The sequence below is a fragment of the Odontesthes bonariensis genome, chromosome 2 (assembly GCF_027942865.1).
Source record: "Odontesthes bonariensis isolate fOdoBon6 chromosome 2, fOdoBon6.hap1, whole genome shotgun sequence".
Lineage (NCBI taxonomy): Eukaryota > Metazoa > Chordata > Actinopteri > Atheriniformes > Atherinopsidae > Odontesthes > Odontesthes bonariensis.
The window spans coordinates 15,220,945-15,242,241 of record NC_134507.1 but is presented as its reverse complement, the minus strand read 5'-3'; the positions used below and the strand labels follow the sequence as shown (position 1 = coordinate 15,242,241).

Genomic DNA, 21,297 nt, shown 5'->3' with positions numbered 1-21,297 from the left:
TAATTAAAAGCTTTTTTTAATCCTAACCAAACATACCTGCAGTTATTGTGACCAAACGGATTCAACTTTGTCAATTCAGAGTGTATTTTCCTGTGTTAATTTCCGAACAATTGCTTTAGTTCAGAGTTCCTTTAAGACAAATAAAGCTTTTTCTTCACTCATGCGAGTAAGATTTTTTCTAGTTATAGTTCTGAGAGACTTCTTTGTGCGTCATCACACAATTTTCCTCATGTTGAATGACTTTTTTCGAATGATTTTAAGATCTTCTTGGAGATCACTCTCACAACCTGTTTTCTGAAGATCTTTAAGAGCACTTAAGATCACAGCATGATGACAACGCATCAGGAACAGACAAGATGTAAATCAGACAGGTTCAATTTGTCCCTCCAAGGACATTCTATTCACTTGTACCAAATCTGAAATGCCTATTTCTTTTTTAAATGGCATATTTGATTTTTTAAGGTGCTTGAAGATTCTTTTATTCAGATTTAATATTTAATATTTTACATAAAACTTTTTTTAGGGTATCAAAAGTTCAACAGTTTCCATGACGTGCATTGATTGTTTTTTTTGTGACTGTTTGAATATAAGCTTCCATTTGGAAAAACAAGATCCACACTGGCAGCAACACGTGATTCATCTTTAAATGATATTTAAACTTCAAATAAATTCACACTAATATTTAATCGGACACTAACTTTGTGTAGTCCCACAAATTCAAGTTACTCATTTTACTCTTTCTGGGAATCAGTAAAGAACACCTAATCTAAGACATATAAAGTTTACTAAGGAAGTTTAACATTCTAGATACAGTGCAAACATGTTTCCATGCCTGTATGATTCTTCTTCTTATCAATAATATTGTGTATGTGTGTGTGTGTGTGTGTGTGTGTGTGTGTGTGTGTGTGTGTGTGTGTGTGTGTGTGTGAACAGTAGCTTCAAGCACTGACAGATGCAGGGTTTGATCTTTCTGGTATTCTTCTTGCCTTTTTTCAGTGAATTATTTTGTGTCTCAAGAAGTCGCAAATAGAAATGGATAGAGACCATTGCACCTGTGTTGCATTATTGAATAACAATTAAATAGTCAAGAGACTAAAATAGAAAAGATTCTCGGATAAAAAATAAATCGTTGATTCTTGAAAAATCACCGTTCTGCGCCTAAAAAGTGTTACAGCGAGGACTGAGAGGAAATTATTGTCGGTTTGCGCAGTAATAGAAATTCATATGGAAGTAGCATAACCACCGGCAACCGCATCCCGCGGTCCCGCTGTCACGCACTAGCTCTCGCACGTGCGCGCCAGCTCGTGCGCCCAGTCCTCCCCTGCCAGCATCTGTGGTCGAGTTGTCCCACGCAACCCGAGCAAACGGTTATCGTTTTCAGCACGGGACACATCCCGCACCCGCTCACTGCAGTATGGCGACAGAGGTAAGGAATTTGCTGCCTTCTTTTTAGTATTCCAGGAGTGATCCCACATCTCCCCATCGGATCTCTCCAGCAAATGCAGGTTGAGAATACAGTCTTGGATACTGAATGTGTTGCTTGTTTGTGGCTTATCGCTCTTTAAGGGGACGTTGACTTAATTTAATTGATCAGCCGACTCAATCTGGAGTATCCAGATGGAATTGAAGTCAGGAGAGTGAATTGAGGTAAACCTAATTCAAGAGAATTGTCCGTTTTGAAAGCTTATACCCACTTTATTTGCAGTTTGATCTGCAGCACATACAGTATTAAAAATTTAAAAAATTAAAAAATTACATTTTTCTCCCTCTTTCGTCATCATTACACACACTGAGACCAGTGTCCCCCAAGAAGAGCTTACAGTAGGCTCAGAGCTGAAGGCACAATGATGATGATGGTGATGATGGCGATGGAGCAGTCAGCACCATGGACAGGGACAGTCTTTCCCTCTGTCATACTTTTAGATAAGCTGGACAATGCGTTATCTTTACATTTTGACCGGTCTTGTTGAAATACTTGTAAGCTTGTTGAAATGTATTCCCATATTTCCTTCATGTTTTTAATCAACGTATTTTAACAGGATTGGCAGCACAGTATAGTGTTTGTGTCACTAAGAACAACTAGTTGACTCAAACAGAAGCAATGGCAGTAGCTGATATATTTTTAGCTTCAGTAATGCCTGGTAGCTCCCAGGCAGCACATCTTTCCCTCTTCTGTGTCCTTGACAATGTCACCATAATGCTAAAGACATCCCTGCTTTACTTATCATAATGATGACCTCACCAGAGGAGGATAGTCTTGGTTTGAAGGGTTTGCACATCACACACGTGAATGAACTAATGTGCTTGCATGCAAACGTATGAGTGTGTTCTACATATATCAGGGAGCATCCAGTTTATGAGTGAGTGAATCTGTTACTCAAATGCATGACAAATTACTTACACTAAAAACTACACAATAAAAAGTTACTTACAATAGTAAGAGCTATTGTTAGCTAATGTCCCATTTGTATCCATGGAGGTCAGTAACATAGCTTTAATGTGATATGCTCCATCGGATTGGCTTTAGTTACCCTTACCCTTAAGTATTCGTCGCATGTCAACATCAAATGTCTTTTTCTGTTTTCTGTGTGTTTGTGTAATTCAGTTTGTGTGTTTCAGTGTTACTCTTTGTATTATCCTGTTTCCATTTTTTTCATTGTTTAATTTCTGCTTGTCTGGACTACCTCAAAAATTAGGTGGCCCATCTCGAGGGGTTCATCCAGAGATATATAAGTAAGGATACATTTCCAACGGCAGCAGATCGGCCCTATCCTCTGGTGGTCTGCCAGTATCCCTGTCCAAGCCCTTTCAATTACTCACACACTCATACACATGCATGCTCACAAACACGGGCCCAGGACAGATTTTAAGTCCAAGGCCCATCAATTATCCATGGCGTAATTTAATGTGATCAGGCTGCTGCAGTTTGCACCCATCAGTGATTGGGTCTGAGATAAGCACTGCTTCCTACTCATGCTTTTACTCATTCTATGACATTTATTGTATGCCAAGTCAGCAAATGATGGAATGAAGTGAATAAATAGCAATCAGCTCTCTCTGCGGACTGTTTGCATTGACAGCCTCTTCATCCAGTAAGTCCACTACTGCCAGATATTCCTCTCAGTCTGCAGGCTGGCTCGTATTTGAGAATTACACTGTTGGGGAGAATGTGCCAAAGAGAGATTGGCAGAGGCTGAGCTCCCCACTGAAACAGTGTTCCACCTTTTCCATAAAAAGATTTCTCCCTCCCAGCGCTGGCTCCACCGTGATATTCCACCAAGAATTTGTAAACTTTGTCTAAAGACCACTGACTTTAAGAACCCTGGCTAAACCAGTCCAGCAGAGAAAATTCTCCTCTCTTTGGCAGAGGACAAGGTATATTGTGAAAGCTTTGAAGAAAAGCTAAGGAAAAATGAAATGTGAATGCATTTACTGTACACGCTTTAATCGTCTGCGTGTACCATTTGCGATTTCTGCCCACTGTCTGCACTCACCCACGTTGTCACTAAAGGTTCCCTGAGTTGGAGTGATTTTAACTAGGAAACATAGCAATGAGACTAACGCAGACCCCAACTGAAGGAAATAAAGATGGATGTTACTGGGGTAAAGGAATGAAGAGATGACAAAGAGAACATGTTAACACTATGTAGTTTTTATGTAGTGAATCATTTGTCATACAAACTGGCAACAAATAATAATAATAATAAATGATATAATATGTGTATTTATCATCCCCTACATTTAGAAATAGATTTATGTCTTTATCGTCTTTGTCTTTATCTTTTTGTTCACTTGATCTAGTATGTTTTCTGGAGCCATTTACTTGGCCATTAGTCTTCCTTCTGCAACTTACTTTCACTTTGGTTGTCTGTGGATAATCAGTGTCAAAACAAATGTTAGCTAAAAGTGATAGGTAGCGTGGGTGGAAGCATAAGTCAGACAGTGCAGCTCAACACAAAGCTGTTTAATGGAGTTCTGTTTGATCAGTATGACACGTTGTTTGACGTTTACTATATTTAGATACAGGAATAAACCAGATTTGAACCCTGATCCCATACAGGAGAAATACCCTGTCTTGCAACAGAAAACATTTAGATTCAAGGCTTAAATGGACTCAGACCAGTTATAGGCATCCCAAAACTACTGAAATCTTTATAAAGTCACTAGCTTGCACAGAACAGCCGAGTGTTTCTTTGTCATTCAGATTATAGCCAGAGAGCGGTGATCTGAAGACTGTTCAATAATGTTGATTTGCAAAAAAGTAATATTTGATTATGATGAAGTACAGCAAAGTTCTTCGTCAAAATCAGTCAAGATCAGTATGAGAATCCAACATGTGCATGTGTGATAGAATTCATTTTTCTTAGACGGGATTGATTTAATGTTGATGTGTCTGCATTCAGCAGTTTACAGCAAAAATAAACAAGATCAAATTCTTGGTCATCAATCCAACCTTCTGGACCCGTTGTGCCGCTGGACATGATCAGTGACAGCCGATTTATATCCAAATTCTTAAGTTGTTGCTGCTATGACACATGATCTGACAACCTCTGAAACGGAACATGACGTGAAATGATGCAGAACGCTGGCCTGCAAGACCATTCGCGAGCAGCATTTTTAGAGAGGAATTTTTGAAGGCAAAATGAAAAAAAGAAGTTTGTCGAAGGAAGAACCTTTCCGAGAATAAATGTTATTAGTTCATTAAAGTCAGGTGATTGGTGAGTAACATATCTTGAGATCAGATGATAGAGAAAATCTATGGAAGAGAAGCTTGACTCCCCCTTAGCTGTCGTTCAGTGTTTCTTACCACATTTATTCAAACAGTTTGTGCCGCCGTTAAAAGTATTATGTTAAAATGTTCCAGCCGTGCAAGGCGCAATCATGAAAATTCACAGATATGTTGTTGAGATCAAAATTGAAGTTTAGCATGAAAATGGATGTGGTCCAATCCATGTTTGCTGAGGAAAGGGTATCAGAGAAGGGAGGCCAAGATGCTCGTGTCGCAGCTTTAAACACTGTTCCACATTCTTTTTCATTTATAAAGTATTCTTAACTCAACAATGAGGCATCTAAATCTGGTGTGTAAACATGATTATTTTCTTCACAGTGTGGTTGTTCTGTTGATGACTGTTCTCTTTTATTCTGCCGAATATTATCTATGTATTCTATTTATCTGCAATCTCTTACTGTTGCTTTCTTTCCTCCCGTCCTCTCCATCATCCCCTTTTTAGTTTTATATTTCATCTTCCAACTTTCCACTCTTCCTTTCTGTATATCATGCTTTATTTTATTTTCTCATTCATAACCAATCTCTGTCCTTATGTTCTCTTATCTTACTTTCAGTGATTTGAATCCAATTTTCTTTACAGCACCTTTCTTCTTTCCTTCTGTCTGCTTCTCTTTTCACCACTTTCTTTTTCCGTAATAGATCTTTATTTACATCTTTCACCATTGAATCTACTCAACAGGTCACATATACAAGGTTGTATGTTGTATATGTGATATGGATTCAAAAGTAAATGCTTGCTTTGTTACAAGAGTTTTTTTTTTTCCTTAGTTATGTGCTTGAACAAAAAATGTACATTTTGTTGCTTATATGTACAGTAAATACTTCCACATTCACCTGCACACATTCTCGCATCTGCAAACAAAGAGCCTGTGCAATCTTAATGAGGCTGACTCTAGGGCAGTTGATTCTAACTTGAATAAATTATGCTCAACTGTGTGCTGATGATAGTGTCTATTAATAGAATGACTTGATCATCAAGATGGCAACAAAAATAGAAGCTGTGTTGGAGAGGCAAAAAAAGCGAAACGAGGGATATTAAAAGCTCTGGCTGTAAGATGATTGTGGCTGTTAGTGGATGAAAATAGCTTGGATGCTATTCTTGGTTGTGAGTGATGTACTCCACTCTATATAGAGATGAAAGGCTGGCTCTGTGCTGTGTCTGCTTACATGGACTCTCTGGCTCTACCTTTTTACAATAACAACACTGCTGTCGCTGGCCAAATGCTGGAAATGAAACACACTGAATAAAAGTGTATAGTTTATATTTTCACAAATGCTGAACATTCTTGTGGAATATGGTGTTTTTATAAAGGTTTTTAAGTCTCTAAGATGAGTATAACACCATACTTCTCACTTGTTTTTTTCCTTTTAACTCCTCTCTCTACACTTGTACTGTATCTCTAATTACCATCCTCTTGAGGAAAGTAATTTAGATCAGCAGGGGACAGGTTTACACTGGCTGTTTGGGTGTAAAACACACCACACACCACCAAAGTGCTATAAAGAGGACTCTTTCAGAATGTTATTACTGCAACTGGGTCTATTGATGCTAAAGGAATGCAGCAAGAGTGCTAACTAGTGTAAGTCTGCTCTGATGTTGATGTAGTAAGACCTCAAACATACTCCTCACAGTGTAGCCCTATGTTGCCTCTGTGTTATCAGGGAAAAATGCAAGCCCCATCTGCCAGGAAATATAAAATAGCTCTTTCTAGTAGATTTAGTATTTGCCCTTCGACTAAGATCCTCTGTTTACAAGTGGACTTTAAGATATAATGTTCTCAGAGAGAGACAGGCTTAGATTTTATTAGCAAAGCTTGTGGCCAAAATGAAAAAAATTCAGAAACAGTTAGTGGGATGGATTCTTTGTAAAATTGGCAAACAGAGCAAAGAGATACTTGCTGGTCATGTATCTAACTAACATGTGTTTTCTCCCTGTTGTTTCCCCCTTTAGTTCCATAACCTCCAGGAGATGCGGAACAGTGCATCACTGGTAACAAAGGTGTTTATACAAAGAGACTACAGCGAGGGAACCGTGTGTCGGTTCCAAACCAAATTCCCTTCAGAGCTCGAAAACAGGGTGAGTATAAATACAAACTCCTATCTACATATTTGTTAACCACACTAACCTGAAATGACTCTCACATGCTCCAACTTATGAAGAGCAGGCAATTATTTCTCATTATTGCTGTTTAGATTCTTCAACTCCAAACCATATAAGCTTTATTACCTCTCATAAAATAGGCCTTGGGTGAGATTAAGCTTAAGCTTAAAAGCCAAATATTTGAAAATTCCTTCTGAATAATGCAACACTCACAACAATTGAATTATTGAGAGGTGAAAGGATTGTGAACACATTACAAAAAAAGACACACTCAATCGATGAAAGGCTGATAGCATTTATTGAGAAGAAGGCAATATGGTTAAATTTGTTAGAAAATGTTTTTTAAAGATTAAAAATACTTTTTGTGTTGCTTATTTGTCACACTTAGTCTAAAATTCATAATTTTACTCTTGAATTTACAAGTTGGCCAGCAAAAAAAAGCTCTTGAGATTTAGCTTAGGTCCTCCTCTGAAAAACAATAAACTGAGGAATACATTTTGCTATTCACACAACGCAAAGCCATTGCCATAACGAAGTATCCCAAATTACACAACACAGATTATTACAGGCTTCTATGTACTATGAACACACTTGTATTGTAGGATATTTGTAAGTATGACATCAATGAAGGCCTGGGTCACATTAATTCAACTTTCAATTTAATGTCTACCGTTAAATAAGTGAACTTAATGGAAGGGGCAAATATTCATCTTAATGTGTTGTGACATATAATGTGTCAATACACACATAAAAAGTTTTAGTTTTTAGTTTTAGCCAGACCTTGAACTTTTTCTAATCCTAACTAAGGGATGACATGGCAAAGTATTTTAGTAAAGGACTGTGTTATTATCTGAATGTAACTAAGATGTGAAAAAGCCTTAAAATGATGGTCCTGAACATGTGTCATGAATGCATGAAAGCCTTCCTTCCTTCACCTTCTGAAAAAAAAAAACTTGGGAATAACATCTTCTCTGATATGGATTTGCTAATATGAGTCCTATTTCGCCCGTGTCTCTTACAGGGACAGTACTTTATGGGACACTATTATGGGTTGGTTGTAAGGCTATGAATTTAAAAAAAGAAACCTATATGATCCTTTCAACGTGAGTTACTAAGGTTTTTCCACACAATTTCACTCAAATAATTTAAATAATCTGCTTCTTTTCATGGTCTAGATTTGTTCTTTATATCCAGCCACATTAGCACCTGTAAGAGGTATAACAGAGGTAGATTGTTCCAGCAATTTGCAACAGAAGCGCATGGTCAACACAAAGAGAATTAGAAAGAAGGATTAGCACAGAGAGAAGAGGTGGCAGTCGAAGTAAAGGGAATTTTGGGAACCATCTTTTAAATCTGCTTCAGTTTGTTGCAAATACTGTGAACTCCTGTAGATCATCAAGTAATTTGCCAACCTAACCTGATGTTTTTCTGTCTTCCAAAAGTTAAGCGTGCCTGTAAATTGCTTGAGGAAAAACAGGGTGTGTAAGGGTGAGCAGAGTGCAGCAGATATGTTTGGCAGCTTGTTTTATAACTGAACAGATTGCTCCTGCAGTTATGCCAGCAGTTCGCTTGTGCAGGCCTCGTGCTCTACGCATGCTTCCCATCCCAACCTGAAAGTTTGTTGTGTTTTTAATTAGATTGAGAGAGCTCTGCTTGAGCAGACAGTGAAGACCCTCAACTCTTACTACGTAGAGGCTGAAAAAATTGGAGGTCAGTCGTACCTGGAAGGATGTCTTGCTTGTGCAACAGCTTATATCATCTTCCTCTGCATGGAAACACGCTATGAGAAGGTAAATAAATCTGTGCACACCTCAATATTAGCACACAAAATGGCTAAATACCTCTTGATGACTAGAGATATGGATATCAAGATGACTTTCTACTCTGTAATATGTGTACACTGATGAGCCACAACGTTAAAGCCACTTACAGGTGACAAATATTGGTTATCTTGTTACAATGCAATGTTTTGCTGGACAAAGCCAGACTTGCTGTGTTTTCTTGATTTTTAACACGAATCACGGTGTCCAATCCCGTACCCAGTCTACAGATATTAAAAGCCTAAATATATCAATTTTATCATCAACTCTTCAAAAACAAAGTGAATGAGTGCAAAATGTTGAGTGGCTGTCGTAACTCTACAACACACTGAGCTTACTCTAGAGCTTGTAGTTCAGTATCCGATTTTTTTTTCATAAAAGTATCAGTGACCCATTGTTTTCTGCTGGGTAAACTTAATGAACCTTTAAGTGATTGTTCAGGACAAACTCCCTGCAGAAAGCTTTTTCGTGGGCAGCAAGCTCTGACCAACAACCATCTAACTGTGGGGTGGCGGTGCTTTCCCACATAGCCACTGTGCTTGTCATGATAACTACGATATCTAACACTGGATGGTGTCTGTATGACGATTTGATATTTGTGTGTAATCGAATTGCTCACTTTTCTCTAAATGTTAAACTCTACAGCTCATCCACAGGACTAATTTTCTGCCAGTTTTCAATTTTCATGGAAGCTTCACACAAAGAAGCATCCAGCTGTGTGTTCTCATGCACAGTTCTTTACACTCACTGACAGACGAAAGCAGAGCCAAGAACCGGGAGATATGATCTGATTCGCTCTGGCTCTGCTTCCCGTCCACTACATTTCTGTGTGCCAGTGGGCAAGGCATGGCACACCAGCCGTAACGTGGTTAAGCTCAGCGTAACCAAGATGTCCATCTTGAGAAAGGGCAGGTGGTTAAATCTGTGCACCACTAATGTTGCTGCCTCTTAGTCGCTGGAATGGAACAAGAACACACACGTATAACACAATCACACACGCTGACACAGTGAGCTTGATTAATCCCCTTGTGATTTTCTGTGAACCTGCTGATGTTTTAGATGCAACTGGAGTGGCGTAAAGTTTCAGCATGCCTCGTGCTCTGATCTCTGTCACCCACAACATTCATCTGCTTCGTCTTGTCGCATTTTGCAAACATTTCTTTATCAAAGCAGTTCAGAGGTACTCCGAGCTTGACCAAGAAACAAAAAAGGAGGTATTGCTGCGTTGAAGTCATGCAAAGATAGCCTGATCCAAGGCACCTTTCATCTCCCTGTCAGCTGGTGCCGGCTCATTGAGATGCTCAGATGCTATCAGGTTCACAGGAGAGTTGTTTATTGACTTGTTTAGCTTTATGAATGATGCTATGACTGACGACGATGAAACATACCCACCCAAGTTGAAGCTGTGGGTGCCACACAGTAGTGGATGTCAGATCAGTGAGCAGATTCATTGGAGAACCGAACATGCTCGATGCCCCATCAAAGGCACTGATTGCTCCTAGCGTGTCAGAACACGTGCATGTAAGCACAGGCATTTATGAAACCTCCATCATTCATAGTTTGTATCCTTCATCTCCCTTTCTTTTTTTCCCCTGTGCATTGTTGACAAGAATGTGGCTGTGATCTGTTTGAGTTCTGCTCTGACACATGTTTACACACACAAATGTCTTCATATATCAATATCTTCCCTTAAAATGGGCAATATAAGCAGAGGATCATGTTTGCATCGCTTTTCCAAGAGCAGCTGAACAGACATGGCTGACAAAAAGCTTGGATACTTGTCACACTGAAGAGTGAAAGGATTGGCCTTTTCCCTAAACCACAGTAAACTGATTTGTCAGGGTTTCTCTCTGTCACCTCTGTGTAACGTTTGAGACACTACTTATTCTGTCTAAAGAAATATGTGGTTATGATGGCATAATTCGAATTTAGATATTGTTATTGTTAAGTGTTATTTCACCAAATTTAGACCGATTTACAAAACTGCAGGGAAGCAAACAACTGGCTTTTGATAACAGTCAGATCAGCCGTGTGTCAGTGAAAAATAAAATACCTCACTACTATTCAGGCTTATCATTGAAGAATTCTTTTACTTTTCTCTTAGTGGGAGATAGAATTCTTCTTTTTTTCATTCTGCACCAGCAAGGGTCACCATATTAGCAGCTGAGCCTGCAGCTGTAACAGGCCCCCGGCATCCCTGAAGAGCACTGCACAGTGTGTTGTGTAGTCTCTGTCATTTTAATCTCTTGAGGATGAATGCAACCAGTGACCTCTAGAAAAGTTACAAAAGAGAAGGTGAATGTGGCATGTTCTATGAGTTCATGTGAGTTGAGGAACACACACAAATGTGTCTCCTACAAATACAGCTCACGATAATTCTAGATTTTTACTGGTTTGGTTACAATTTGTGTTTTTGATCTACATAGTATTTATAGTTTTGCATAGTATAATAGTTTTCCATTTTTGCTTGATGTGTGCTCCTCTAACAATTTGGACATTTCTTTGTTCTAATTTTCTGAGAGATGCAAGACGTATTTGCAAGACTGCAAGAGTAAATCAGCCAGCTTTGACAGAGGATTTCTTCTACAAAGAACCACAGACTGCCTCAGAAAAATGTGGTCAGACAGCCAGTTCTACATAAAAGATTGAAGGAACCAATACTGACTACTTGCTGGCCGGGTTTTGCATGGTAGCACAACCTAGGTGGAAAAGAAAGTAGACACAAGCTCGAGGACTTGGCCGAGCGAGCTGGAGCTCAGGATGGCCGGGAGCTGGCTGGAAGCTCGCTCACTGCGGGAGCCAGCAGTTAGCTCTCAGAAAGGAGAATTGCTTTCTGGTTTAAACGAGTACAACTAAATTCTTCCAGCATTAGAAGCGGAGGTGAGGTCGAGGAAACAGGGCAGATCATTGTCAGCATTGCCCAACAGGTGGAGATGCAAGCAGGGTTTAATTAGTAGAAGAACATGTGCAGTCATACCTCCAGCCATTTAAGGCCTTGAAAGGTTTATTTGTTGTGGCACACATTTTTAATGTAAATTAACTTTGAGGAACACAGATTCATCTTTGGAGGATTAATAACTGCTGGGACTTTTATGATATTATGTATTTAATATATATCAAATTATTTTTGTAATTTCATATTGACATACTGTTGGAAGACTCAGCCTCTCTTGGATGCAAGTCATGTTACTGATCTGTTGCCAAAATAGTAGTAAGATGTTCCACCAGTTTTTTCAGCATTAAATACCTTATTCCTGTCTCTGTCTCTTTTTTGTTCCTTTCAAATAATACAAAACAATGGAAACCTTTTTTAATTAAATTGTTCAATGTCAGCCTTTGAAATAGAATTTAAATAGTTTGCAAGCCATTGTGTTGTTTAGTCTCCCACCATATGTGGAAAGCTTGATGTACCTCTCAATACATTTGCAGATAAAAGTTTCATTTGTAAGGATGTGCTCTATTTTCTCTGCATCATAAATAAGCCTCTCAGTATACATGAGGCCCAGTGGTGTGTGGTATATCTGACTGATATGATTAGAGAGAGTTTGGTAGAAGCATGGCATATCAGCATTGTTGGTGCCCACCGAGGCATATCTGTGGTTGAATAAACTGCTCTAATGATGCCATTTTAGTTTATAACTGTCCATTTAGCATGACTCGCCACCAGTCTACACTGCATCAGGCTCAGGGTTTGCAGCCACTATTCTAGTCTCTCCGACAAATTATGCGTGAAGTCGTAATGCTTTGGAGAATGTATACAGACAGGATCGTTTGAGATTGTGTGTAAAGGCATGGTCTGAACTGCACAGATTCACTCTACTGCAGCTCTGTGGTTTTCGCAAAGCTGAAGCTACTCTCATTTGCAAATCCAGCAAATGGATCCACTGCCAATGAAATGTAAATAAAGTGTCCACTTCACATTTTAGACTGTTTCCAATTTGCCCTGAAATTTAACCAAGGCATGACATTTAGCTTGACAGAGCCATCTTTTGAATTTGGGGCTAAAGCTTCCAAATGCAAAACTTAAAAAAAAGGGAAAAGCTCATGCTCATCAGTTCAGCTATTTAATTCATACAGCCTTGCTTGACATGAGTAGCTTGGAGGTTTGTATAAAAACTAATTGCTGTACTTAGAGCATAATAGAATTACTTTGATTTTGGAATATAATTCCTTAGGGGAAAAAAGTCAATGACACTGGAGTTGACATCATATGCTTACTCTGACTACACAGACTGCAAACTGATTTCTTCCATATTTTCCATTTCAGAAAAATTAGGAGTATGTTTAAGTCGTGTTCCATCCAAAGTTTTTATCTGCTATTACGTAAAACACATCTTATAACATGTGAAAAATACATTTCAAAAAGTAATATGCCATTACTAAACCCCCCATCTGAAATGTGCAAATCTTCGCTCCTATACGGTGTGTTCTGCTTATATTTTAATTGTACATCCAAAGGTTCTGATTAAAACTGGATTCAATTTAGACATTTGTCTATCCTTCTCTTAAAGATTTTTACCCATGTTTTATTTCAGGTGCTGAAGAAGATATCGGGGTACATCCAGGAGCAGAATGAGAAGATTTATGCTCCTAGAGGTCTGCTGCTCACAGACCCCGTAGATAGAGGAATGCGGGTTGTATCCTTCGCTCATCTGCTATTAAAGAGTGAAACAAATGGGTAGTGGATGAAGGCTCAGGCAGGACAGTGGGAAGTGGCCAGACTGGTTAGAATCACTGGAACCAATACATCCATTTGAATTCGATAAACCAAAAAGAAGTTTATCTTTTTTCCTTTTGAACAATGTATTCAAACTCTTGTTGTTTTATAGTTGCTGTTCAGTATAACAGTATAACAAGAGCCTTAAAAGGTATATGCACTTGTGATGTTTATTCAATATCCTCAACCCCCTTAAGGTCTGTAATCATTCCAAGAAAAGATGTTTTATATATTTTTTTTCATTGTGTAGCTCATGGAACATATTGTGCTGCACTTCTTTTTCAAGTGGTCGACAATGTGTCTCTTTCTGTGCAATCGCGATACAGGCAGAAGAAAAGAGAAAATATGTCCAACAGACCATCACACAGGCCCAGCCCAAACTGTCTCACAGAGCAGGCTTCAAGTCAAAGGGCCAACTTAAAACAAACACAGTCAATGCACTTACATGTGCTATGATCTCTTTTTGTGAAAGCTAATTGGGGAATTCTCTCGAATGGCATGTGCTGTGATTGTATATAATAATATACATAATACTTTTATTACTGAGGACCATTTGGAGTAAAATGAAACCAGTTTTATTGCCCTTCACATTAAAACCAATCAGGCTGGTTTAGAGATATACGTAAGGTCCAGCTGAGACTAGCTGACTATATGACTTGCGCCATTGCCTGTCCAAGACATTTTCTTAATCTCTGAATAGGCACATCCTGTGGGGTTCTAGGACAGCATTGCAAATAGCCTTGATTTTATCCTGGCAGCCTCATCCAAAATCAATATATGATTATATTGAGTTACCGTAACAACACCAACCACAATGTAACAGAGTGAACACTTTCCAGTGACAGGGAAACAGAGACAAACACAGTTAACTATGGTTCATTTTCAATTATATTGCCTCATCTGTGACTGATCTTTAACAGGACAAGAAAAATTACTTCACATCGTCTCAAATTATTTGTCTGGGTTCACATATGCACAATGGTGCCTCGATTTTGTGTTTTAGATAGAAAACCCAGTTATTCATATAGGAAAATAATTTGATGTTACATATATTTGAATGGTAAAAGTATGTGAACCTCTGGAAATTAGAGTCAGTCCTGCACGGTGGTGTGGTGGTTAGCATCGTTGTATTACAACAAGAGGGTTCCATGTTCGCTGGGGCTTTTCTGTGTGGAGTTTGCACGTGTTCTCTGCCGTTACTCTGGGTTAATTGTCGTCTCTAAATTGTCCCTAGGAGTGAGTGTGAGCCTGCATTTTTTGGATGTGTCGTTTGTCTCTGTGTGGCCCTGTGATGGACTGGCGACCTGTCCAGGGTGTACCCTGCCTCTCGCCCAATGACAGCTGGGATAGGCTCCAGGCCCCCCTGCGCCCCTAAATTGGATTAGGCGGGTATAGAAAATGGATGGCTGGGTGGGTACCATAAAGTGTTCTGCAGGACTGAGCAACAGTTTCTGAGAAGGTTTGATTGTGTTTATAGCTGCACAAGGGCGTCACTCCCAATACTTTAAGTTCACATACTTTAGAATAGATTTGATTGTGATAAATTGCCATTTTCCTCTATTGAAATGACCAAGTACAATATTTTTGCTACATATGTTTAAGTGGTTTTCTGTGACAATCTAGTGTTGTTTTAGGTTGTATGTCCACACAAATGGAGAAAATAGGGGTATGCAAACTTTTATTCACCACTATTAGTGTGCAGAGGGTTTTGATATGACAAAATCCACTGCTGTTCTTGGGGAATATTGAAGTGTATTGCTGTAAGATCCCGCTGCACTTTCTCAACACTCAAATACCATTTTTTTTTATCTCAACAATCCTTGACACTGTGTCCTCAGCTGGAGATCAGCGTGTTTGAGGACAGAGGCTCGGTCAGCTCCAGTCCCAGCAGCAGCATGACATCGTGCAGCAGTGCTCGATGACTGGAGGGGCAGCATCAGGCTTACGGGTACCACCACAGGGGCAGCGGGACACTTACCAACATCCGCATGCTGAAACATGAGAGCACCAGGTTCTAGAACAAGTGGAGTGAAAAAGGCAAGGAGGTTTATCCACAGCATTCACACTCTTCCTGCTGGGGCCTTCAACTTAGCATCTTGAGAAGAGGAGCTGGCTTATATAAACACACTGGATACTTAACAAAGGAAACACAAGTGCAACTGAACCCACACATAGGCATGAGAATCATGGCAGCACCCAGAATGTTTGTGAGGAAATACCCATCACTCTCTAAAAGTTATCCAAACCAAACCAATAATTTTCATTCTTACATTTTTTTCAGTTGAACTTTTCTCTCATTCTTCCATGTCTGTTTGCATGACTCACACCATCTATGAGTCGTAGCTGATTCATCAGGCTTACCCTTGATTAGACTGACTGTCAATGTTTGACAGTTTTTAGGGGTCACTGTCTTTTTGTTTATCTGCTGATTTATTGGCAGTGTACTCTGAGGTCTCTGCAGCAGCTCTAACATATGAATGGAGGAAAAAGACCCACCTCCTGGGAGACACAATGTTCTCTGTTCTTGTTGAATTACTGCATATGTATCAAGTGGTTGAGGTCCGCTTTGAATGCCGGCAAATTGGGCCTACTGTGGGACTATGCTCTTTTCACATATATTTGGCTTCAATATCAAACAGCTAACAGAGAACACCTTCAGTTATTTATCCTCCTTATTCACTGCAGTGAATACAAGTGATCCACATCACAGCTGTAGGTCACATGCTACACACACACACACACACACACACACACACACGCACACACAGCTGTACCCAAACATTCATACAGACATATAAGGATGGCAACATGTGCACACATGAATATGCACTGACACACACACACCTCTAGCTAGTGGTCACATCCCAGCACACAAATTGATTCCTTTTGGAGTTGAAATCTTAACTTGAAAATATTCTTTGTGGTCACAGCTCATTGGGAACACAAGCAAACCCAGGCAAGGTGTGCTGGGTTCCCCTGGAGGTGAGCTCATGTATCAGCTGTGCATATCCCAGCTTTGAGTGCAATGAAAGTGTTTCGGATCTTTAAAATGTCAAAGATCAGTGCCCTGAACAGGCTTCTGAGAAAGCTTGAAGAGAATGGGTTGTTGTCACTGAAGCTCAAAACTGTGTGGGTATTATTGATGATAAAGCAGAAGAATCAGCCCGATCAGAGTTAAATCTGGCATAAACCCTTTAAAGCCTGTCTTTATAGTTGTCATGCTGATGCGAGCTAAATTTGACTATAGAAATACATAATAAAAACAGCAAAACATAGACATCTGCATTGCATTGGGCATGTACAATGTGCACACAGATTAGCTCTCTCTAGGGCCAGACTGACAAAGTTCGCAACTTCTGAAAGAGGAAAATTACTCAAAAGACTGAATTTTCAAACAAACATGTCAACCAATTCTAGCTACTGTACTTAAAACCTAATATCCATCTACAACAAGGTCCAAAGCACTTACAAGACAGTACAGCTTGACTACTAATGTATGTGTTTGACCACGTGTGTGCAGAGGCAGATAAGATCAAATATGTTCACTATATAGCATCAAATTCAGTATCAACAGACAGCAACAAAACACTTGCACAGAAAAAAAGGAGTACTTATTAAGAAACTTCAACCCTGTGTCAGTGTCTGTATATCTCATTTCTTTGACACAGTTTCCATACTCTTAATTCTTTTACCATTTTCCCCTTTTGTTTTTTTGTATACTCACTTCATAACATACCATCGTAGTTCCAGGAGTGTAGCCATTTGCCTTCTCTTTGCCAGAGTCAGCTATGAGCAGACCCCTCAGTTAGATTGTCAGTTAAAAAAAAATCAAACTGCTCTCTCGCCAGTTTGATATCAGCATTTACCACCTGAATGGCTGAGTTTAAACCACACAGACATTTTACCGCAACATTTGAGTTCAGCTGTGCTTTTGTCCAGCCTCCTGTGCTTTTTTTGATGCCTTCATGTTTCATCCCAGTGGAATAGATATCCAGCCTGGGGCTGATGGACTGAACAATTAAAAAAATGACTCAACACTGCCAAAAAGCAAATTAAAGAGCTCATTGGACAATGTTTAAAGAATAAGAAAAGGAGTGTAAATGACCTGTACAGGAGAGGAAATTTAATTAATGTGCTTGTTTATTGTGTATACACTAAGTGTGAGAACATTAGAAGTGGAATTTACATAAAGGTATTCCATTTTAAAACATCATAAAGCTATTAGTTTCTGAATACAGTGATGTGAAAAAGAAAGTATGACCTTCAATTCTGAAGTTTTGTGCATCAGGACATATTAAGAATGAAAAGAAATGAATGAAATGAAAGAAAATTAACTCGTCCTTACCAGGTCTTAAAATGAGGTAAAAACAACCTCAGATGAACAACAATATTACATATTACAGTGCAGCATTATTTATTTCACAAAAAATGAGCCAAAATGCAACAGTACTGTATGGGAAAATTAGGTGCATCCCATGATTCAGCAGCTCCAAGAGCCATCTTTAGCAGAACTAATGTGAAGTATTTAATTTACATTGTTGCTTTAGTTCATGAAGGTTTGCTGGTGTTCGTTTAGCACAGCTGCCTGATTCCACTGATTCCGCTGATTTGTTGTGTTTGCTTTTCACCTAACGCGGTGCTATGGATTCCAGATTGTTTGCAAATGGCCTTATAACCTCTCCTAGATCTAAAGTAAAATTTTTCTAATTTCAAGACCTGGTAAGGACCAGATTATTTTTCTTTTATTATGACCAGATATGTAAAACCTTCAAATCAAAAGAAGGTGCATTTCAGTGTGTTTCACGTTTTCATATCCTCTTTTATCTTTGGACATCAAGTGAAATTGCAAGTACTAAACCATGCTGTTTGTTCAACTGCTGAGCAATGTTTTGTTTAACCAGTGTTCATAATGTAGCTTATGATATTAATGTCAATGATTATGATGTACTTACTGCTGGCAGTAACCAGATGGGATGATGATGATGCTCAGGGAAAAGTCTAAATTGTGCCAAAATCAAAAGAATCTGAATGTATAGATTCATGATTACCCATGCCAGTAGCTATCGTGATGGAAATGTTGGTTTGTTGGTTTTTAGGGAACTTAAATTTTTTAGTTTTACCTGACATGTTTCATAAGCTTTTTGGGTGAATTTTCAGATTTTGTTTGAGGCGTTCACGTTCCCTTTAAGGATGAATTGTTGTAATTTTGTTGTCTAACTTAGTCATAACCAATCACTATGTTTTGAACACGTTCAAGTTAACAATCTAAACTAAAGTGGAAAAAATGCAATGTTCAATATTATGCTTTATGTAGCATGTTCATTCAGAATGAAGCCAGAAAAGTGAATGAAGATTGTAATATGATGTTCAACTGAGATATCACAGAGCTAGTTCAGCTTTTAATCATATTGACTCTTTTATTGAAATAACCTTTTAGCCAAAATGTGACTTTAAAAGAGAGGCTGACAAAAGAAGCCTGTGCCAAACATTGATGTATAGTCCATGTCTCAATGTAAATTATTACATACCATGTATTTATCCTGTACTGAGAGTGCAACGTGTCAGACACATCGTCATCAGTCTGCATTACCTGATGCTGTCTGTTTGATATGCTGTGACACGTGGTTATGTAACAGCGCAATATGATGTCTTCCTAAAAATATAGACAATGATGTGTAGAGTCTTGGTACCGGCCTCTACGAGATGCTTTGAGCCCTGAGCTGTTACACCTCAGGGAGACTCAAAGTGCATTGATGTTTTATGCTGCATGATGCGTGTGTGTGTAAACAAAACGAGTACCAGATGACAAGAAATGAAATCCCAGTTGTACTGCTGAGAAAAAGGAATTTATATTTTGATGCTAGTGATGTGTTTGCATTTGGTTATTTAACATATTAATTTGAATGAATTTGTGTACTTTTTTCAAAGCTGATTAGGATTAAAAAAATATAGTACACTACATTGTACGATATTCAGTCTGTATGAATGTTGTGCGCACACACTAAAAATTGCATCGCAAACACACATTTTAAGGGCAACAGAAATATGATGATGTGGAAATATCTATATATTTTTTTTTAAACAACAGCATTAAACATGAAACAAAATCATTTCACCAAAATAACATGACTGTTTCTCTTTCCGATTTTTTCTTTCTCTTTAGTTTTTATTATATGAAACTAAACAGACTTTTATGTAACTGGACCCTTGTTGTTGTTTAGTTTAATGCAAGCTGTGTCTCCACTCTCTCATCTGTCTTTCACATGCATTTATCAGGATATGAACAGAGGGAAGCTCCGCAATGACGCCTAGTTGTGTCAGCCAAGGGTTGGATCTCCACATCAGCTGCATTGCAAAGTTAACCCTGAGTCTGTGTATCTTAGCTGTCTTGAACTTTGCTGAAATTTTGTTTAGAACTTTGCTCAGATTGGAAAGCTCAAATCTTACTGAGACTGTGAAGCAAGTCATGTGTTTGGTCACATGGGGCAGCCGCTATAAACACAACTTGACTCTGGTGCAATACAAACTTGTTTAGCCACACAGCAACAACACCGGTAGTTATTTTCTGGCCATCTGGGAAATTTAAATGTCAGGCCCAGTTTTGGTCTCCACCGATTACTGAGATGTTTGTTTGTCTCTTTGCTGCTACGTGCTTCTGTGTTCATATGTTTTGTCTGCTCGTGGTGTTGGGCTGGTCGCGTACAGGCAGCTTTTTAACAGCTTCTTAAGAAGATGGCGAACATCATGTTGCAGCACACAAAACTCCCTCCCTCACAACAATTTGTAGACACATTATTTATACTTTTTGACCCTGGTGACAGTCATAGTGTAAGCATCATATTTATGGGCTGTCTTTCTGTCCGTCCATTCTCTTAAATGCAGTATCTCAGGAACACCTGCAGGGAACTTGACGACATCTGATCCAAACGTTCACTCACAGTCTGGGCTCACGATTTGGTGCTGTTTTCTCACAAAAACCTTTGTTTTTCCCTTTTTTGTGATAAAGTATTTTCTGTGGTCAATTTATTATCTAAGTCAATTCTAACAAAATTTTACACAAATTTCTATTAAGATTAAATAAAAAATTGCTGATGTTAGTTATCCAAAGGTCAAAGGCAAATTTTACTAGCCTGGCTCTCACGCAGACCCTTCGTGCTTCGTGCATCTTCGTTACACTTCGTGAGCTCGCACGAGGGTCTGGGCGCGCCTTGTTGAGCCCGAAGTCTTTGGTTACCCCATAAACGGGCCCGTCTCTATGCCTAGATCCAATCACAATCGTGGGGCGGGGTGTCAACAGATTAGCTGCTGCTAGCTCCTGCTTTGCTCGCTGCTGTTGTGTTTTGTTTATTTTCCACCACAGACCGAGAGACTGGTCGCGCTCCAACGCGTCACGTCCGCTTTCGATATGATTGGTCGAAGTAGTACGTGACACACACATTGAATTCTCCAATCAGGTTCGAGAGGTTTTTGAATACAACCCCCGCCTACTCACAGCAGAGAACAGCTAGGCAACCGACAAAATTCCAGATGGATGAGAAACATCCATCTGCGTGAGAACCAGGTTAAAATTTTACATGATGTGTTCTGAAAAAAACAACATTTTTGGTCATGATAGACACTGTAGTTTCAGGAACAGCAGAGGAGGTTGTGACAATGTATGCCTTTGCTTGGATGTTGAGTTGTAACAATGAATCTTGTCTGGCCACTTTGAAATCGTGCACATTGTTTGATGTGCTGAAGTTGAAAACTGCAGAAATGTCTGCTGTCACTGTGAGAAGCAACATACCGTATATTCCAAGTGTGACACTAATGTAAAGTGTAATGAGCTGACAAACTGAGTTGCCCTGTTTAATGCAGTATGTATTACTAT

At 39.1% G+C, this 21,297-nt stretch overlaps 1 protein-coding gene across 1 annotated transcript; it reads left to right on the top strand.

Moving 5' to 3' along the window:
* Window positions 1-1,346: 1,346 nt before the first annotated feature.
* Window positions 1,347-19,473, top strand: LOC142399739 (golgin subfamily A member 7B-like). The gene is made up of 5 exons (XM_075484298.1): window positions 1,347-1,426; window positions 6,741-6,866; window positions 8,528-8,680; window positions 13,246-13,347; window positions 15,266-19,473. The coding sequence occupies exons 1-5, from the start codon at window positions 1,415-1,417 to the stop codon at window positions 15,347-15,349; spliced, it is 477 nt and encodes a 158-aa protein (XP_075340413.1). The 5' UTR covers window positions 1,347-1,414; the 3' UTR covers window positions 15,350-19,473.
* The last annotated feature ends 1,824 nt before the right edge of the window (window positions 19,474-21,297 follow it).

Coding starts and splice junctions, on each gene's coding strand:
- LOC142399739 (XM_075484298.1), top strand. Junction 6,867..8,527: donor CTTCAGAGCTCGAAAACAGG/GTGAGTATAAAT, acceptor GTTTTTAATTAG/ATTGAGAGAGCTCTGCTTGA. Junction 13,348..15,265: donor TAGATAGAGGAATGCGGGTT/GTATCCTTCGCT, acceptor CTGTGTCCTCAG/CTGGAGATCAGCGTGTTTGA.